The 18,285-nt window shown below is 36.2% G+C and overlaps 1 protein-coding gene across 3 annotated transcripts; it reads right to left on the reverse strand.

The window, feature by feature from the left end:
• Positions 1 to 204: 204 nt before the first annotated feature.
• sxc (O-linked N-acetylglucosamine (GlcNAc) transferase sxc) lies at positions 205 to 18,017 on the reverse strand. Of its 3 annotated transcripts, none has more exons than XM_066730249.1 (11): positions 17,456 to 18,017; positions 12,538 to 12,688; positions 12,215 to 12,458; positions 12,000 to 12,068; positions 8,643 to 8,839; positions 4,576 to 4,665; positions 4,309 to 4,489; positions 3,573 to 4,175; positions 2,106 to 3,074; positions 1,447 to 1,823; positions 205 to 1,303 (listed from the first exon to the last, which is right to left on the reverse strand). In XM_066730249.1, the coding sequence occupies exons 1-11, from the start codon at positions 17,556 to 17,558 to the stop codon at positions 1,123 to 1,125; spliced, it is 3,165 nt and encodes a 1,054-aa protein (XP_066586346.1). In that variant the 5' UTR covers positions 17,559 to 18,017; the 3' UTR covers positions 205 to 1,122. The 3 variants fall into 3 exon arrangements, with proteins under 3 accessions (XP_066586346.1, XP_066586345.1, XP_066586343.1); XM_066730248.1 differs by lacking the exon at positions 17,456 to 18,017 and adding an exon at positions 13,267 to 13,658; XM_066730246.1 differs by lacking the exon at positions 17,456 to 18,017 and adding an exon at positions 13,168 to 13,658.
• Between the last annotated feature and the right edge of the window lie 268 nt (positions 18,018 to 18,285).

Consider the following 18,285-nt stretch of genomic DNA (forward strand, 5'->3'; position numbering starts at 1 on the left):
AGATCAACAACGATTCTATATAAATAAAGGAATACATTAACTGTATAGGCTGATATCATCGTAAATAAATATGAGCAAATGTAAATAATTAGCAAAAGAAGGCAAGCTTCGTAAATTTAAAGAAAAAAAGGAGTAAGTATAACTATAATGATGTAATTAGTGATATGGTTCTCACAAAATTCACAAATTTTCTATATTTTAAAGTATTTTTCAATGATTTTATTTCCTAAACGTACATCACTTTGCTACGCTTAACATCTTCCACTACTTCACACATTGTCCGTTTTAAACCATTTATCATTAATGTATTATATGAAATTAAAGTTATCGCTCTACTAATCATTGTTCAATATGTACAAGTATTATTAGAAATTCATTATAATACAATTACAATAACATTTTGTATTTGCTGCCGTCTGCTTGGCATTTTTCAATTAGTTGATCTTTCCATTTGCGAGGTTTCCTTAAATTCTATAAAGTACGCGAAAATAAATATGAAACTTCGCGAGATATAATAGATACTAAGCATCATTACAGCCTGTGTCTTAAAACCCCTTACGCTCTTATGTATCACAAATTCCGTTCGTCCAACAAATTGAATTTCTTGTAAAATTTAAAATAGAAAGAACGGACAAAAGCAATTTATCGTGTTAAGAGTTCACAAGAATTTGTCCTTTAAACTATGCACATTAATTGATTAATATGTAATAATAGATTTTAAATATCATATGCTACAGTCTCAGTTTAGCAAATCTCACTTTTATCCCGGCATAGACAATATATCACATGAACAAAAAAATATTCATCGTGAAACTGTCGTATTTTAAATTGAGGTGATATTCCTGTTAGTTTGTTTTAGCAGAAAATATCAGTACATAAAATATGTTTTGATCGTACTCGTGATGTGCGATACTCGACGAGTTTTTGACCGCTAATAAAAGTTCCTTTTCGCAAGCTAAAACTGATAGTTTATCATACAAAAACGTAAGAGATTTATCGAAGAAACTTTATACAAATATATACGTTAGCTATATCATAAATGCTAGGTCATGAAGAAGAAAAGTGATTAATGAAAAGAATTAAGACTAAGTTTGCAAAGTCATGAGAATGAAGTTATACTGCTTAAACGATTTTGGATTTTTCATTTTTTTCGACAGCAGCTACGTGATCTGGCTTCTCTCCCCTTGCAAATCGCTCCCACATTTTCTTGTATAACATTTCCATACCCATGGCGTAAAATTTGCAGTTGAACAGAGGACTATCTGAACGTGCCTTCCATACTTTAGCACGTATCGCTTTCAAGCTGAAACCACAAGCAATTGTTGGTAAACGTCGTAAAACTACGAACATTGCGAGGAATAGAATCTTTGTGTGTCAAGAAAAACAGGACGGCATCCTTGTAATTCGCTTAAAGTGTAAATGTTAATTACAAAGGAAAATACGTACTATTCTCGGTCGGTTCCTAATCGAACGGCGATGTCTTGATATTCCTGACGCGTTCGAGCTATCAGTTCTGGACAACCGAGTGTATTGAGCTGACTGGCTGCTACTCGAGATGCTAAAGTTTCTCCAGGCAACGTAACCACTGGCGTTCCAGTCCATAACACGTCCATGCTAGTCGTGTGGCCGTTACATAGAGGAGTGTCTAGACAAACATCTGCCAACTGTCCACGCCTTACATGCTCTTCTTTGGCGGCGACATTACTAAACAAAATGCGACCAGGTGCAAGACCCAACTGCTGTGCAGTAGCTTGCAAATTCGGCTCACCAACAGCAGGGAAACGCAATAGCCATAACACGGAATTCGGCACATGCTTCAGAATCTATAAATTTTATAAGATTTTCAGGATTAGAGAAATAAAAATATTAGGAAACTTTGTAGTTCATGCGCAGTCAACTATATTAGATTATCTTTTCTAGAATTTCAACATATGCATATGCTTTTTAATATCAAATTACTATTTTGCATAATATATTTTTTCGTGAATATAGGCTAATAAAATAGTATAGATTATTGCTTGTCGGCAGAGGAAGATTATACAATTGATATAATCTTACACAGAAATTGAGGCTTATTATTGTCTAGTTTGATATATGAAACTTACATGAGCCCACATGTGAAGGGTGAGAGGATCAATTTTATACAATTGGTTGAAATTACAGTATACAACTGCATCTTCTGGTAGCCCATATTGTTGCCTGGTTGTAATAACGATACTTTGCGGTACTTCTTCACCGGTGGCAGTTTTGTTATTAACTTGTGTAGTGGCCATACCATTTTGTACAACCACACCATTAACGGACATTTGGCACTGTCCAGAAGCAATCATAGTCTCAATCGGTGTGGTTGTAGGTAATTCAGCAACTTTCAATGAAATTTCTACTGGTTTATTTTTGGCATCCGGTACGATAACTTCACGAATCTCCTTGACTAGTGTATTTTCGATCATCGGGGACAAATCTGTAGCATTGATGACTGCCACATTATCAGCAACTTTTCCTTTTGCGTTAAATTTGTCTGCAAGGATCAAGCGTTCCTTTAGATGAGGGAACATCTGCTTGTGGTCCCCTATGAAATAAGTGTGAGACATATAGGCGAGCTTCTCACTGTATTGGTTTGCCAGCTCTAACGGTGAGGTAACTTCGTCGGTGATCAAATAATCCATAAAACTTGCACCTGACGTTCCTGGGTATCCTAACCACATAACTTGTATAGGAGCTGGTCTTAATGCAAATATCTCGTTTCTGGCCCCTTTGGTGTAACCATTCATATTGACCAAAATGTGAATTCCATCAGCATTGATGCGATCGGCAGCTTTACCGTTGCAAGGAATTTGGGAGAGATCAACAAAGTGTTCGGACTCTCTGGCAATTTTAGATCGGAAAGTTGTCCCATCATCGGTACTCAAGGCATAGCAGAATACTTCAACATTGCTTCGTTCGTGAAGCCCGGGAATCGATTGCATCAAGTGGCTTGTTGGATGATTACCAAAGTCAGATGACACGTATCCAACTTTTAAGCGTGTTCCAGCTTCCCGTGGGTATTTGTACGGTTGTTTGTGTAAGACATGTATCTGCAATAGGCAAAATAAATGGTAAATTATTTATATTTTTCAATTATGTTCAGAAGGTCCAATTAATGTAGCTAATTTAAAAGGTTGAAATACCAGGATCAATAATGTGTAAGGGTTGTTATTTAAAAGAAAATTCAAGGCTATAAATTTACATTAGAAAAATTAGACGAATCTCTGAAAGCTAAAAACTCATAGTTGATATCTTGAATGTCACGCGAAATCTAACTAATAGGCTTGTAATTTGAATTAAATTAATTTTCTTTTTATATTACTAATACGCTATTTGCAAATTAGGGGAATTTGTTCATACGCAAAATAGCTATTGTACAATATAATCAAACAGAAATGGACTGAGGTTGCATAACTTTAATCCAAAAAGCCTTTTCTAAGAGTTTAATAATAATTAATTTATATAAAAAATAAATATAGTAAACAATGTATCTAAGGGGTTATTTGAATAACATTCATAAAATGATGAAGACTGAAAATTATACTAACCTTTTCAATGCAGAGATTTGCATGCCTGGCAGCAATAGCTTTCCTGAACTCATGAGATAAGGGATATAACATGGAATGGTGTGGATGGACACTGGGCAATCTATTTTTATCTAGCTGTTCAGCAACAATCGAGACGAGTTTCTTCATTCTAGCTTCATAATCGGTCCAGTCGCATACGATTTGTAGACAATGTGCTAAATTGCAGTAAGCATCTGGGAAGTCTGGCTTGAGCTTCAATGCAGTTCTATAAGACTGGATCGCTTCAGGAATGTTTCCAGAGTCTTTGTGGATAGATGCTAAATTGGAGTGAGCATCGGCAAAAGCAGGATTAATTTGAATAGCTCTGGTGTAGCACTGAAGGGCTCCTTGGATATCCTGCATCTCCTTGAGCGTGTTTCCCATATTAGAGTACGCATCTGCGAACGTTGGTTGGATGCGAATTGCTTCCTTGTAATGCATGAGAGCTTCATTTAGCTTTCCTTGTTGCTGTAGGACTGACGCAAGATTGCTGTGAGCTGCTGCAAATTCGGGAAATACTTCGAGAGCTTTCAAGTAAAGTCTGGTAGCTTCTTCTATATAGCCTTGCTCTCTTTTTATGTTTGCCTAAAATTATAAAAATTATTCTTAGATACTTTATAACATAATTCTTCTTTCTATTACATAAAATTTAAATAAATCTTACGCTTTCAATTATTGATTAAATTTTATTGGCGAACTAAGTTAGTAGAATATTTACCAGGTTATTTAAGGAATCAGCGTGTGTCGGACACAAACGAAGAGCAGTATTGTAACATTCTTCAGCTTCGACCACCTGCCCCTTTTCCTTGAGAGCATTGGCCAAATTACAGTAGGCATCAGGAAAGTTTGGTTGCAGTTCGATGGCACGACGGTATGTGTCGATAGCCAGATCGATAAGTCTATGAAAAGAATAAATTAAGGAAATTAATTTAAAAATTGAAATCTATTAGATTTAAAATGATAATTATGATGAAAATTGACTCACCCTTGCTCGTAGTATACACATGCTAGATTTCCGTGAACTACTGCGTTATTAGGGCTGAGATTTAGTGCTCTTAAGTAAGCAGCAACGGCCCTAAAACACAAAATATAAAAAATAAATAAGTAAATCTTTTAGAATTGCTTGAATGTATTTGCTAAATTTTAAAATTAACGAGATACAGCTGAATATAAAATATATATATATTAACGTGACTCCTTCATTTTTGTTATTATCGTCAAAGTATCTGCTTTAAATTAAAGTTATGATAAAATCAAAAGCCATTATTAAACGACGGAGAAATTAATAGACGTGTAAAAAAACATTTTTCGAATAATAAAAATTAACAAACTTGTTCAACATTTATATTAAACAAGAAGAAATTTCCTAGCTAGTAAATATTATTAATTTATTAATAAAGTGAAGCAATATATTATCGTTTAATTATGAGCAAGAGTTTGTAAGTCTTGTTTATATTCTATAAAAAAATAAAAAACTTCTCTAATTATGTTAATACGGAGCAACAAAGTACCATTTACTAGGGTAAAACTAAATGAATTTTAGATTAGCAACGCATCATTGTATTAACGTATATGAGACTTGCATGCATTAATTATCAGGAAAGCTATACCGAGCGCCTAAAGTTTGTTAAAGTCGATAATCAGACAATATAATATACTAATCTATTATAAACAATTTTGCCGCCATGTCTCAAAACAATGAACTATACTGCTTCTAGCAGTATGATAAATAGCTAAAAAGTGATGCAATAAAGATATCTTTTTCCATAAATTTCCTCTGAATTAAAATTTGAATATATTAAATGCGTGTGGTGTAGTTTATATGTTGATTCCAATTACGAGACACACTCTGACACTAACAGTTATTGTTAACTCTCAAGAGCTAATTAATAATATAATCCACCTAATACTCAAGCATTTAGGCGTTATCAAGAGGAATTAAAGTCAAATTCTGCATCGCATTATATGCAGTAAAGTTTCTGGTATTAAATGTAATCTATGACTGTACATTTACATTATCATTATTTGAACAGTATTACACATTTTTCTTTTATTTAATGCTTTCAAATCTATTCAAGATTATAAGCATTTTATTAGATATATATAATATATCAATATATACCATTAGTTAAACGTTGCATAAAAATAATAAAAAGCAAAATTAATAACTCGCGTTAAATTTGTAGCTGCCTTAATATTTTGTTTAATCTTGAATATGCAATTCAATTATTTATTATAATAGATTTTCTATAATGGAACATTCGACACTGATAGATATTGTTAATTATTTATCAAAAAGCAATCAAAAAATTTTCACATAGCAAAGTCTATGTACATGTACAATCACAAGGAAATCAAATATTCTGTCTGTGTTTGTGATAATAACTAATGCGTGAGTGCTTAATAGCCACGTGGAAATTCTAACTAGACTTAGGAGTAAATTATCCATACTGATTCCTTTATCTAAACTCATAATACGAGTCATTAAAGGAGGAGAGATTAATCATCAAAAAATAATTATCATCTTCTCTCTCTGATTAAATATTTATCACAATCAGAATTGATGAATAACCATTGTTGCACATATTTTGACACCTTACGAGATTAATAAACGAAAACATTGGAAAACGTCGTAGAAATTCTTTAATAGCTGCATTATTTAATAGAATCGTAAAATGACAAAAATTTTCCTGACTTTAAGAATTTCAGCAAGAGCAAAAAAAACTTAATAAAATACCAGCACAATAGAAAACAAAAACTGTTTATGTTTTAGCGATTTTCATTTAGAACTCAAAGCAAGTACAACGGTTAACGTATAAAAGGGGATTATCTAGGATTATGTCATGGACGGGAAAATTGTGTATTTAATTCTGGCAAAGAAATCCGATACAGTGATTTAATATATTCTGGGCGTATAAACACATATCAATAAGAAATAGAAACTCCAGACACAATCCTTGAAAACTGAAAAGCTTGTTACTGGTAAAGTAAAAAATTCAATTTTCTTTTCTTAAAACTTTATCATATAGTAATTAAGAGGAAAGGACAAAGGTGTCTGGAAGAATGCACTAAGCTTTATCAACTTCATAAAAGCAGTGAGAATCAGAAAGCTCTGTATTCCAAATTTCTTAGAAACCCTTTTAAACTGACAGAGCACTTAGAAAGACACTTTAAGATTTCACGTTTAAAAATTATTCTATTGAAATAAGAGAAATATGGAGCGTTAACTTTTGAAGTTTAACAAATTGTGATATAAGAGAAAATATTCAAATGAATAAAATAACGAAAAGTCTGATATGATAAATTACCAGTGAAATTAGAAAGTGACAGTGAAGCATTTCAGATAAGGAAGTTACAGGAAAATCATTAAACGGAATGATACAATTCTGCAGAAAAGAAGATAATTGTACAAGGGTTCAAAGAAGGATTTTGCGATAAATTTTTGAACTCTCGAGGGAGTAGCAGAGATAACCTTTTGAGCCAGTGTTTGATTCTGGTAACGCATCCTGGTACCAGTGGTCGAGATACTTCGAGCTGCACCCTTAGAGCACGCGCGTCGGTGGTAGGGGGTGAGATCACCGTGTAAACGACCACACACTGATACTCCATGCCTGCCCCATGGCAGCTCTGAGCGAGAATTGAAACGAGATGATATTGCAATATGCGTTTCAGCTAAATAATCGCGGGACTTTGGAGCTGGTAATGTTCGATTGGCGAACGCGCCCAATTTTCTGGAGCACGCGATCATTCCGAGTCGGCGAGTTGCTTCTGTAAAAGGGCACGTGCGCGCGCGCGCCCGCGTTCCACCCCCACTTGAAGCGGGGGTTATTACCCCTATCGAGTCCACGCACACGCATACACCACAGGACCCTGTTCTCATCCTTGCTGGCCGCCAGACAGTCTCGTAATTTTTCTTTGTCTTCGCCAGGAGAGCCCGTTCGATACACAATTATTGACTTTGCCACTTCTTTTAAGCTCGTGGAAAAAATAGAGCCATATTTCTCATGGGGCTGGAAAAATAATCAGCTTTTAGCAAACTTTTGTCTTCTTATGTTTTCCATTGGTCCAGAGGTAGTTATTGCACTCTCTTGACCTACAAACCCTTTGAACGGTCTTTTGGAAATATCTTTTATGGCTGAACATCGCTTATTTGGAAAAGCAATAAATTTCTCCGGATGGAAATGGCTGTGATCTCGTTGATTGCAGCCAGTTATCGGTGATTTGTAATTCTGTTTGCTATCGGAAATAACGGGATGAGATTCAACGAGTTTACGCAAATAGTAGAAACGACCAGAGGGACGATGAACTTGAATTTTTCGCCTATAGATATCGATCCAGAGAACGTTGTATATTTACAAGGGTCATGCGCCCTTCGTAGGGCGTACTAATGGGTACAATTAATTTTACACTTGAGACGCGAAAGTTGAAACATGAGAGTGAGAGAGACAAGGCTTGATCTCACTGTATTTTGGATCTATTTTCGGTCGCAGTGAGCGACGAGCCAATGCCAGGAGAATGAAATGTCGATTGAGAGATTTGGCTTTAAAATACAGATTTAGGTTTAAGAATATGTAATGTACGACTCGTGACTATCATCGACGTTATTGAAAACAACGGTGAAATAACTGAGTCTGGTTAATCTGGCACGGACTTTAAAACCAACATTTACTCAATAACAACGTTGGTTGATCAAACCGTGCAGAAGAGTACGATTAAGCTTATAAGCTCCTGTACGAAATAGTCTAGTTAATTCAGCATTCAACTACGAGCTTCAAAAACTCGATTGAAAAATCCTTTCTCTTGATTTCTATGAATTTTCTAAATTTCAGAATATTCGAGCTCCAGCATTTCTATTCATCTCAGGCGTTCGTCTTATAAATTCCATCGAACGATTTGATATTGAAATTATAGAAACTGTCGAGAAATTTTCTGGAAATGGAAGGAGAGATTTAATGGAATAATCTGACATCAAGGGAATCATAAATTGCATGGAATATCATTTGAAATGGTGGAGAGGCTTGCGTGAGAAAATCGTTTCGGTTTCGCACATACCTATCAAAAATACGAGCTTCCTTCAGTACGTTGCCCAAATTGATGTAGGCGTCGAGGAAATTGGGATCCAAGGCGACTGCTTTTTCAAAATGATGAATCGCCAACCATATTTCACCCTGGGCATTGAAGACGCATCCAAGGTTGCTCCACGCTACAGCGAAATCTGGTCGAGTCTCGATTGCCTTCAGGTAGCACGCCTGTCATGAGGATTGAGAGAAAAAAAGGAATGTTAGAAAATGTTAGCGTACTGTAGTGTGAACGCGCCGCGCGCAATTGCCCTGCCTCCCCTCGCCGCGCCGCAGCTTTTTCTTCGTTTCTGTTCGCCTTCCAAAGAATTCTCAAAAGTCTCTTCTTCTCTTTTCTCTTCCACTTTCAAAAACGTTCATCTCATCCTCTTACTCGATAACGAGAATGCATTTAACTATTCATTCCATTGTTACAAAACTCTACACGAATGGGCAAAGTCTCCGTTCCTCTGGATGAGTTCTTTAATAATAAAATTTTAGCTCGATTCCACGGAGCATCGACTCGAACTAAATCTAGATACAACTAGGTTCGAGGGTTCGATTAGCAAAAATGAATTTTCTGCAAGATTTTCTGTGCTCCTTTCTCCTGTCGAAGCTTTCATAAAGAGAGAAAGAAAGAGAAAGAAAGAGAGAGAGAGAGAGAAAGAGAGAAGGGGTGGGAGAAAAAAATAGCTAGAATAAAAAATTGAGATTAAAAATGAGATCGCAAGAGGAGAACAGAAAAGGAAAAATGTTTTTAGTAGAGTGTAAAGAGGTGGATCGAATGACGGGGATAAAAGGTATCGAGGCGCGCAGGATCATTATTGCTGAGTAACTAGACGCGACCCTTCGGGGTTGATAATGAACGATTCTCCGGAATGCGTCCGGTGGACTCGTCATTATACCGCACGTCTCTCACGCTTTCCCATTTGAAGAAAATCAACATTGATATAAAATTTCTAAAAAAATCAGACACAATTTGCTTGATCAGTTACCCAATTCAATAATAATGTCCTAGGAAAATATGAGCTTTTGGATGTGTGCATCGCGCGTGTCGAGAGGCGGGCTGCATCTTATAAAACAATGTTATCCGTACCTAATGAATAATTAAAAAGGGCATTTACAGTCGGCCAATCCCTGTAGGTTCGTGGACTTCTGGAAAACATGGAATTGGATTGGAAACTATAATAGAAGATTTGTCGCGGTAGTTCTCAAAATCATACGTAAAACGATAACCCTTCGAGCAGTTTGTACGTTTATTGGCAGAGATAAATAATATCTGAATGGAAATTAAAGTGGCAAATTAAAGAACGAGGCTAGAGGGGGAGGAAAATGAATCAGAGACCATTTGGAAAATTGTCAAGTCCAGTGTTTGGTGTTTCGAATAGTCCGTGGTACGTTTAGGGGTAGTATAGATAAAATGGGATGAGTGTAGGGAAGTGGTCGAGGATAGAGACCGGCCTTGGGAATTACTTTACCTTCAGTGTACCCTTGGGTAGGTTGACGGTAGGTACGGCTCGCAAGCTCTCATAATAAACTTAGACCGAGAGACAGTGTGTTACTGAATAACCAGATTCAGATTCACCCTTTGACGAAGGAACCGGTGGTAACCGACCAATCGCATAGCTCCGACTTCCCCTCCTAGAGTTGATCATTCCATCCACAAGAACAAGACAGCTGCGTTAATCTCTCTTCAGTGATACTTAGCCTCAACTTTTTTTCTTTTGTACGTACATATATATATATAATATTTATATATATATATATTTATAGGGAATACGTAGTCTCGTGCCGCTGGTCGACACGATTTGCTACACTCGTCAACCATCGATACATTTTCAACTGCGTTACCAATTAAATAGAAGAAACGATCAATCGTCTTTTATATCCACCAAGCAATTATTTTCTGCAGAATTTGGTCACTTTAACAGAACTTTCGAAACAGATCGTTGGCTGAACGAGGAGAATAAAAAACATACGGGCACTTGAGACGAGTTTCAAGGAATCGTGAATATTCAAACGGAAAGCTATCATTCGATACCAGTTGTAGAACCTGGATTATGAGCTCGCATCATCGCATGTTTCGCAGTGATCAACAGCCGAGTTTATAGCAAAGCGTACATTCTGCTTTTGATTTTCAAGCTTCCTACAACGCGTTGTGAGGAGGATACGAGCAAATGTTCCAAATTCATCGCCAGCGCCGCGCAGCAATATAAGCAGCTCACTGGACCATTGTTCAACTACTCTTTCTCTCTGTTGAGGAACAGAAAGAAAGGAATGCGACTACGAATATTTGTTACGGTAAATATATGGATTTTTGTCATGACATTTGGTACAAAGGCTTCTGATTACATCGATGGCCAAATGAGCTCGCGCAGTTAACCGTACACACAGGAAGAGGTTTTCTAGACAAACAAACGATGTATGAAATAAACTGCATGTTTATCTACGAAGATCTTCAGAATCCGCAAAATGGTACTGGACATACAGAGAAAATAAGACGCGATGAAAGAATGGGATTATGTCGCGCGCTGCGAATCATACTGTGGCTTATTAGGGGGAAAATTTGGTACTAGGAGCGAGAGGTGATAAAGAGTGAAATAGAAGAGAGAAAGAGGGGGGGGGGGGGGGGGAGAGTGTGAAAGAGGTGAGATCTGAGAGTAGGATAACAAGGGGATGAGATGCCAAGATAAGATTCGCAAGGTTGAAAGAGAAAAATACAACACATTTGCAACAACACCGCCCGATGACATCCAGCTTCGGTTTTCATGGCACAGTTGCAAATCGCGCAAAGTCAGTGAAATAAATAAGTGTAGAGTCCTCAATGTTCTTCGGTTATCCTTGCACCACGCTTGATGTCAGAGTTGGAAGCTGCTGTGAAATAGCTTCAAAACACACAAGAATCTTACATTTATTTGGTAGAAGCATAGGTAGTCTTCGAGAAAATGTGCCACGGTGACATCAAATGTCGTCGTAGGATTTTTTTAGAAGAGAAAATAACATCGTACGATTTCAGACCTGCGATCAGGATAATTCTGGTTGTGTTCCTTTCCTTCTACCTTGATGGCAGATCAACGTACGAGCGCGCAATAAATCGCATGGCAGGGATTCATAGCTTTCCATTTAAATTCCTCAACTGGCTTAAAATCTGCACGTTCCACAGAATTATTCGTTAGTGCCCGTGCACGTGTATATGATAGCATAGCTGATTTTCCAGTAGTCAAAATAAGAGCGAAGGTTTAATTGCATATATTGTTTAAATCCAGATCGAAAAGTAACAAATTGCATCCGTATACACGTGCTACACATATTGGGTTAGTGTTATTGGAGTGTCACTATAGTGTAGACGTACCTTGGCTTCGTCAAGTCTTGCTAATGCTTTCAAAAGATTACCAAGATCACTTCGCACGCAATACAGATCCTGAAACAGTCAGGATTGATAAATAAGAAGAGTTTTTCTTTAACACTCTGGATATTAAGCTGACATTGCTGATAATGAATGTTTTTTATAAGAATGCTAGTGATTTATCAGGAATTTACAAATGTCTTAATAAGATTTTTTCTCACAGGATTGTATTGCAAGGCTGTAACGTAGGCTTGAACGGCTTGTTCCATGTCTCCAGCAGCTACTAAGGCTGCTGCCAGATTGATGTAGCCATCAATGAAATCTGGCTTTAATCTCACTGCATGGCGATAGTTCTCCAGGGCCTCTTGAAGCTGTCCACGTTCCTTGTACACATTTCCTAGATTGCTGTAGGCCTCTGCCAACAGCGGGTTTTGTTTGATGGCTAGGCTACTATAATGTGCTGATCTGCAAAGCAGATAAGTGTTTTAATTAGTAATGTACCTGGTAAAATTTGTAGATTTTAAATATTGTTGAAAATACTGACTTTTCCAATCTCCTACATTGAAAATGAATGGAAGACAGAAGCAAAAGAACTCCAGTGTTATTCGTCTCCTGTCTCCAAAGTTGCATGCAATGGCGTTCAGCATTTTCGTAGTCCCCTCCTTGATATTCACGGTGAGCCAATTCCAGTAGCCCTAAAATTTAAACAGTAAACACATTGAATGCATAATATAAGAAACTGGTTAATTGTTCATTTTAATGTAATTACTTTGAAACTGATCTATATGCAATAATTATGACTTATCAGCAATTAAGCAACTGCACAGTAAATATTGTCGGGTAGAGAATTGATGTGTTGAAGAAATCTTTGTAACGTATCAAAAACCTTTTAAGAGTCAAAAGACTGACTGAATTTTCTTATTGAATTCGGTAGCCAAATATTTAGCAATTTGTATTGTTTCCAATTCTTTTAATACTGATTTATGTGCGAATGACAGGCCAATTTTTAAATAACTCAGTGAACGAAGAAAAATTTTGGTATGTAAATAAAGAAATAGAGTAATGGGGAAAAAAATTTGTTTAACAAATCGAAGATTATCGACATGCGCAGAGACTGAAAGAAAAACGAAAAGAGATAGGCATAAAATGTTTAATGAAATGTAAAAGTACAAACAGTATGAATCGAAAGTGACGTTGTTGATGGCTTGATTATCCGCAACTGCGATCAATTCTTTGCCCTGATTGTCTCGTGTGACCACCAGAAGATTCTGACCATTTTGCCAATCGACGATTCCATTTCGGACGTCATCACCGACGCTGATTATACCATTGCCGATAATATCCGTCCCGCTTCTCAGGGCATTGCCCTTATTTTCCGCAATTTCCGCACTCATTTCTTTATGCCCTCAAATCACACAAAGCCAAACCAGCAATTTGCTTCTAGTTATTTACATGAAATCATCGCGTGTCAACGAGAACCAGGGGACGCAAAACTTTTCTGAGCAATTTGTTTCTCAGACACTTTTTAAAGGTACTTGTTAAACAAATGTCTTTAATCGAATATTATAGAATTTAGATGTTAAAGTGTATTTGTCGAAGATGACTCTTGTCAGAGAATAGGACCGAATGGCTGGCAGAGGCAGCCCACCACGGCAGACGGCGGCTTTGAGAATCGGTCGGATACAAGGGGGAAAGGTAGTAGAGGGGAGAAAGAAAGAGGGGAAGGCATAGCTCAGGTGTGTATAATTATTCGTTCGGAGCCCCCGACCTTTCTAACAACGCTTTCCTCATCCTTTATCCTATTTTTAACGTCCAAAAATAATCATTGGGAACGCTATTTTATTATTTAGAACAGTTCTATCTTTAACAAAAGAAGGAACATTGTACCTAGTATTCTTGTAAAATTATTTCCGCGTTTCATTTCTTATTGAAAAACAAGAGAAAAACGACTACAATTTTAGCGCAGAAGTCAAAATTTAACTAAACAATGTTGTTCGCTCCTTTTTTCGTGCACTTATATTTCAGGACTTTTATTCCACTAAATCATTAACAACAATAAATTCCTGAATCTTTATCATATAACAACTTTCTTTTATAAGTCTAATCGGGGAAAGCATGACTCCATTGTTTTCCACTTTCATTCCCAAGTATAACTAATTCAAATAAATGTACTTTACACAGATTTTAATCTGCTTTAAATGAACAGCATCGTTGAGTCTAAACTATTTATAGGAATAATATTATACTATAAAAGCACACCTATGAAATCCATTAAGATTTAGCTCCCACGCTTTTCACGTATCGATTTTTCTCTTATCATTATTATTATGAAATATAAGTACGCGATTTTAGACAAAGAAACCAATGTTTTAAAATATTCTTCATGTTATTTATGCTCGAGAACAAAGATCTGTGGATTGGTCGGGGCTACAATTTGAGGTAGGTACCTTCCTGGAGAAGCGGGAGAAACTATAACGAACACTAGCTGTCCCCGCTCTTGATACGGGAAGCAGATGGAATCGGTGCCCAGTGGAATATTCCATCGTCGCTTTACACGCGGCAGGAACGTTGAGTGGATGGGTATAGTACAGGGTGTAAGGGTGAAGGGGGAATGGAGGGGAGAAGACGCAGACGGGAGTCAGGAGAGAGAAGTATAGAGAAAGAGAATACAGAATACAGAGTCGTGTAGCGTGGAGCTGGAGTATACTATATATACAAACGACTGCCGTGCCATGGTTTTGGTACCGTTCGTTCGCTGCACAGACGCGCTGCTGTCGTTTATGGGGGAAAGACAAGGAAATTACAAAGCCCGAAAAACTTATTGATTTTTCTCATGCCATTGTTCACGAGCGACTCTTTCGCACTAAATCTGCACCTCTTTACTCAGCCATTTTAAAACCACAATCGACTTTTTTCATATTTCTGATATATAGTCCTTCGTTACACATTAAAATTGTTTTCCTTAGAAAAAAAGTGTTTGAAAAATTCCACGTTCCATTGTTTGCATAATCCTCGTCCACGTCGATAAAATACCGTAAAATAATAAAAATACACAATGATTATATAAAAATTTGAAATTCAAAATTTCATATGCTTCCAATTGACGTTAGGCAAGTTTTTCTTTGAAACGCAGCAACGATCAATAATATTAATTGACAGTTGGTTTTCTGGCTGAAATTGTCAGGGTCACCGAGTTTGTTTTCCACGTGTTAACCACAGTTTGCCTTTAACTGTGAGATTGCAGCAACGAAGACGTTCAAAGTATAAACAGGATAAATATTTCAATCCAATTCGGTAGACCATTCTTCAGAATTACTAAACTTGGCAAAGTAGCACAATATCTTTTTTCAAATCTTAGTGGTTCGAGGACATACAAAAAATCGGATTGAAGTTTAAAAAGTCCTTTATTGTTGAAGATTCATTGGTGGAATTTTTAACAAGTTAGATAAGTTAGTCTTGGGTTTAGCCAAGTTGTAAGGGCACAGTTCAGCCAGTTCTAGATCAACAATAGACTGGAAACTCTACAGTTCAAACGACAATAAATTATAAACAGTCCAACTGGCTCCATAAAATTGTCAGAATAAATGAACATAAGCATTAACAAGAAACGAGTGAAATAGCATTAGAAAAAGCGAAGATACCAAGAAAACAAAGAAAAACGAGAAACAGGAAACCGATTTCACTAAAACAGCGATTGAAAGTTTGGCCGTTACAAAAGACGAGAAATTTACAGTAAATCGTCTTTTAAATCTTACTTTTCTAGGATTTCTGATAACGCGTCGTTTTGAAATTTTACGATTCTAAAACTTACTCAACGTTTGGAAAATCGAGCTTCAACCTCACAAATTTTTAATTAAGACGATTACGATATTAGACTGCGAATGTAATCCTGATTATGTTAACTCCTCTGTTAATTTATTATGCTCAAATTAATAATAAAATGAACTGTTTCTATTAATTTCTTGCGTATTCCCACACATTTTTCTATGAAAAATGGCAAACAATCAGCACCACGCTTGGGTTTGAAGAATATTTCTTTTCGAACAAAAGTGGTATTTGACCTATACGGTAGAAAGGTTATGGAGAATTAGAAAAAGATGCAAGTATAGAATTGAGAAATTCACGATGAATTTGCGCGTATCCGTAAATCAACATGGGAAAACGTTGATCTTATGTAACACATGTATAGAATAAGATATCGTTAAAGCTTGTAAAAATAAAATCCGATTTTTGTAATGTATACAGGACGTGGGAAGAAAGACGAGGAATTTAATTATTGCTTGAAGCCAGTGAAGTTAATAAACGTATCAAGAGAGAACTAAGTTACTACACAAATGTTTTTAACACGTGAAAACGGTCACTTGACCTGAAACATGTTTGGTATTGAAATATCAAGTATCTCTATTGTATCAACGAGAGGAATATGTTTCTGTCTACAATCAAAATGTTTTTAATTCAAAACTTCCTCCTCGTGTTGAAATATTTTTTCAGCATTGGTAGCTCTCATTCAATTATTACTGTTTCATTTTTATCCTCTTCGCAACATTACATTTATCTTGTATAAAGTATAATTTTATTTCTTTCAGATGACCTGTGGGGCAGAGATATCGACGTCAAACCGTGATAGAAAAAAGGCGCACCCAAGTTCAAGATCCCGTAGAATTGAGTAGAATATGATATTATGTGGAGAAAACTAAAGATATAGGGAGTTGTTATAATTTTTTAGTTAATATAAAATATGTTACAAAAGATTGAATAAACGTTAAATTATGTAGGAATAAGTAATGATTAAAACTTAAAAAACAACGTTAACAGATTTTTCCTTCACCCAGCTGAGCAAATGTGAATCGATTATATCGAGCAGAGGTAATCATTTATCATCCGAAACAGCACGTCTTATCCAGTCGATATAAATTCATGTAGCATTATTCACAATTTTTTGTAAAGCTTCATTGCTATTTTTACCTACATTTTTCCTGGCGACTATCCAAAGGTTGTTTAAATTAAAAAAATATATGAGTACTTTTTTTGTTTGCTCTTTCCTACATCGACAGCTGGCAAATAATCATTTTTCTTTTTATAACCTGTCTAAATACTTTATCAAGTCGTCTTATCGCTTGTCGCAAAATGCTCCATTTTAAATGCACATCTGTTGCCTTTTATAAGGGGCTTGTAAAATGTTGGACTAGACGCTGTGGTTATAATCTGTTAAAATTTGGAGCTTCAACTTCTCAAATATTTTAACGAGTAAATATATTCCGATTAATTGTGTATCAAGCAAATACAACAATAAATGATTAAAATTATTACGAAAGGAATGAATAGTATATAGGAAGGAGATAAGGATATTATGAATAAGGTGCACATTGGTTATTTTAAAGAAGAAATTGGAGCAATGCGATAAACCATGTGGACGAACTCGATTTCCGCCAATAGAAATCAAGGAAAAGGAAACTACGTACCAGCAGTAGATAGTTGCTGTATATCATTCATTTTTAAAATAACGTTGGTTCCTGTAATTTGTTGATGGGTTTGTTGCTGTTGTGGTTGTTGCTGAGCTTGCATGATGACAATCCCATAAAATAATCGATCCACGAGTGATAAAACTTTCGTTTTTCGCTAGTAACGCGCGCGCACTTTTTCCTAGGAGACCGATTTACTCTCCAGACCAATAAGAATCATGGGAGATGAATTAGTATAATAAACAGAACGAATCAGCGATTTTCCAAAGTGACCAACTAATGAATCGCCGCTGTACTTAATAAGCGAAATACACGATGATAGGATATAATTTTCTTCCTCTGCATATACTCATCAGTATTACGCACACACTAATGAGCCTCCGATTCGAGAACAATTCACGGCTAGTTCCTTTTTTTCTCTCTTCCAGAAATTTCCCTCGTTACTTCTAGGCTCTATTTTACATTGATTGATTTAAACCTTTACGCAGGTTACTACGTAAATTCGACACATGTGGGAAACTCGAGCGATGAAACGTGAGCGAATCGATACACATTCGTTGAAGACCACGCATTACTCGATTCTAGACGGAGATGGCGATTGGCTGCTTCATGCTAGTCTCAAGAGAAAGAAACGAAGCAACATAAAGCGACGCCAAACGGCAACTCCGTTTACTGAAAAACGCGCTAATTTTGTACCTTCGAACAATCATAAGTATTAATTTTATCAACGCAAGTAACTTAAGCTCTTTTTGCATAGAATTTACTCCCAGATCAATGTTTCTAAAAAATTTCAACATTTTCTTTAGAATTTTTTCATATTATGTGGACTT

Source organism: Prorops nasuta, unplaced genomic scaffold (genome assembly GCF_024137725.1).
Source record: "Prorops nasuta isolate Cenicafe-Biocafe unplaced genomic scaffold, Cenicafe_Pnas_1.2 PNAS00008, whole genome shotgun sequence".
NCBI classification, from domain to species: Eukaryota; Metazoa; Arthropoda; class Insecta; order Hymenoptera; family Bethylidae; genus Prorops; species Prorops nasuta.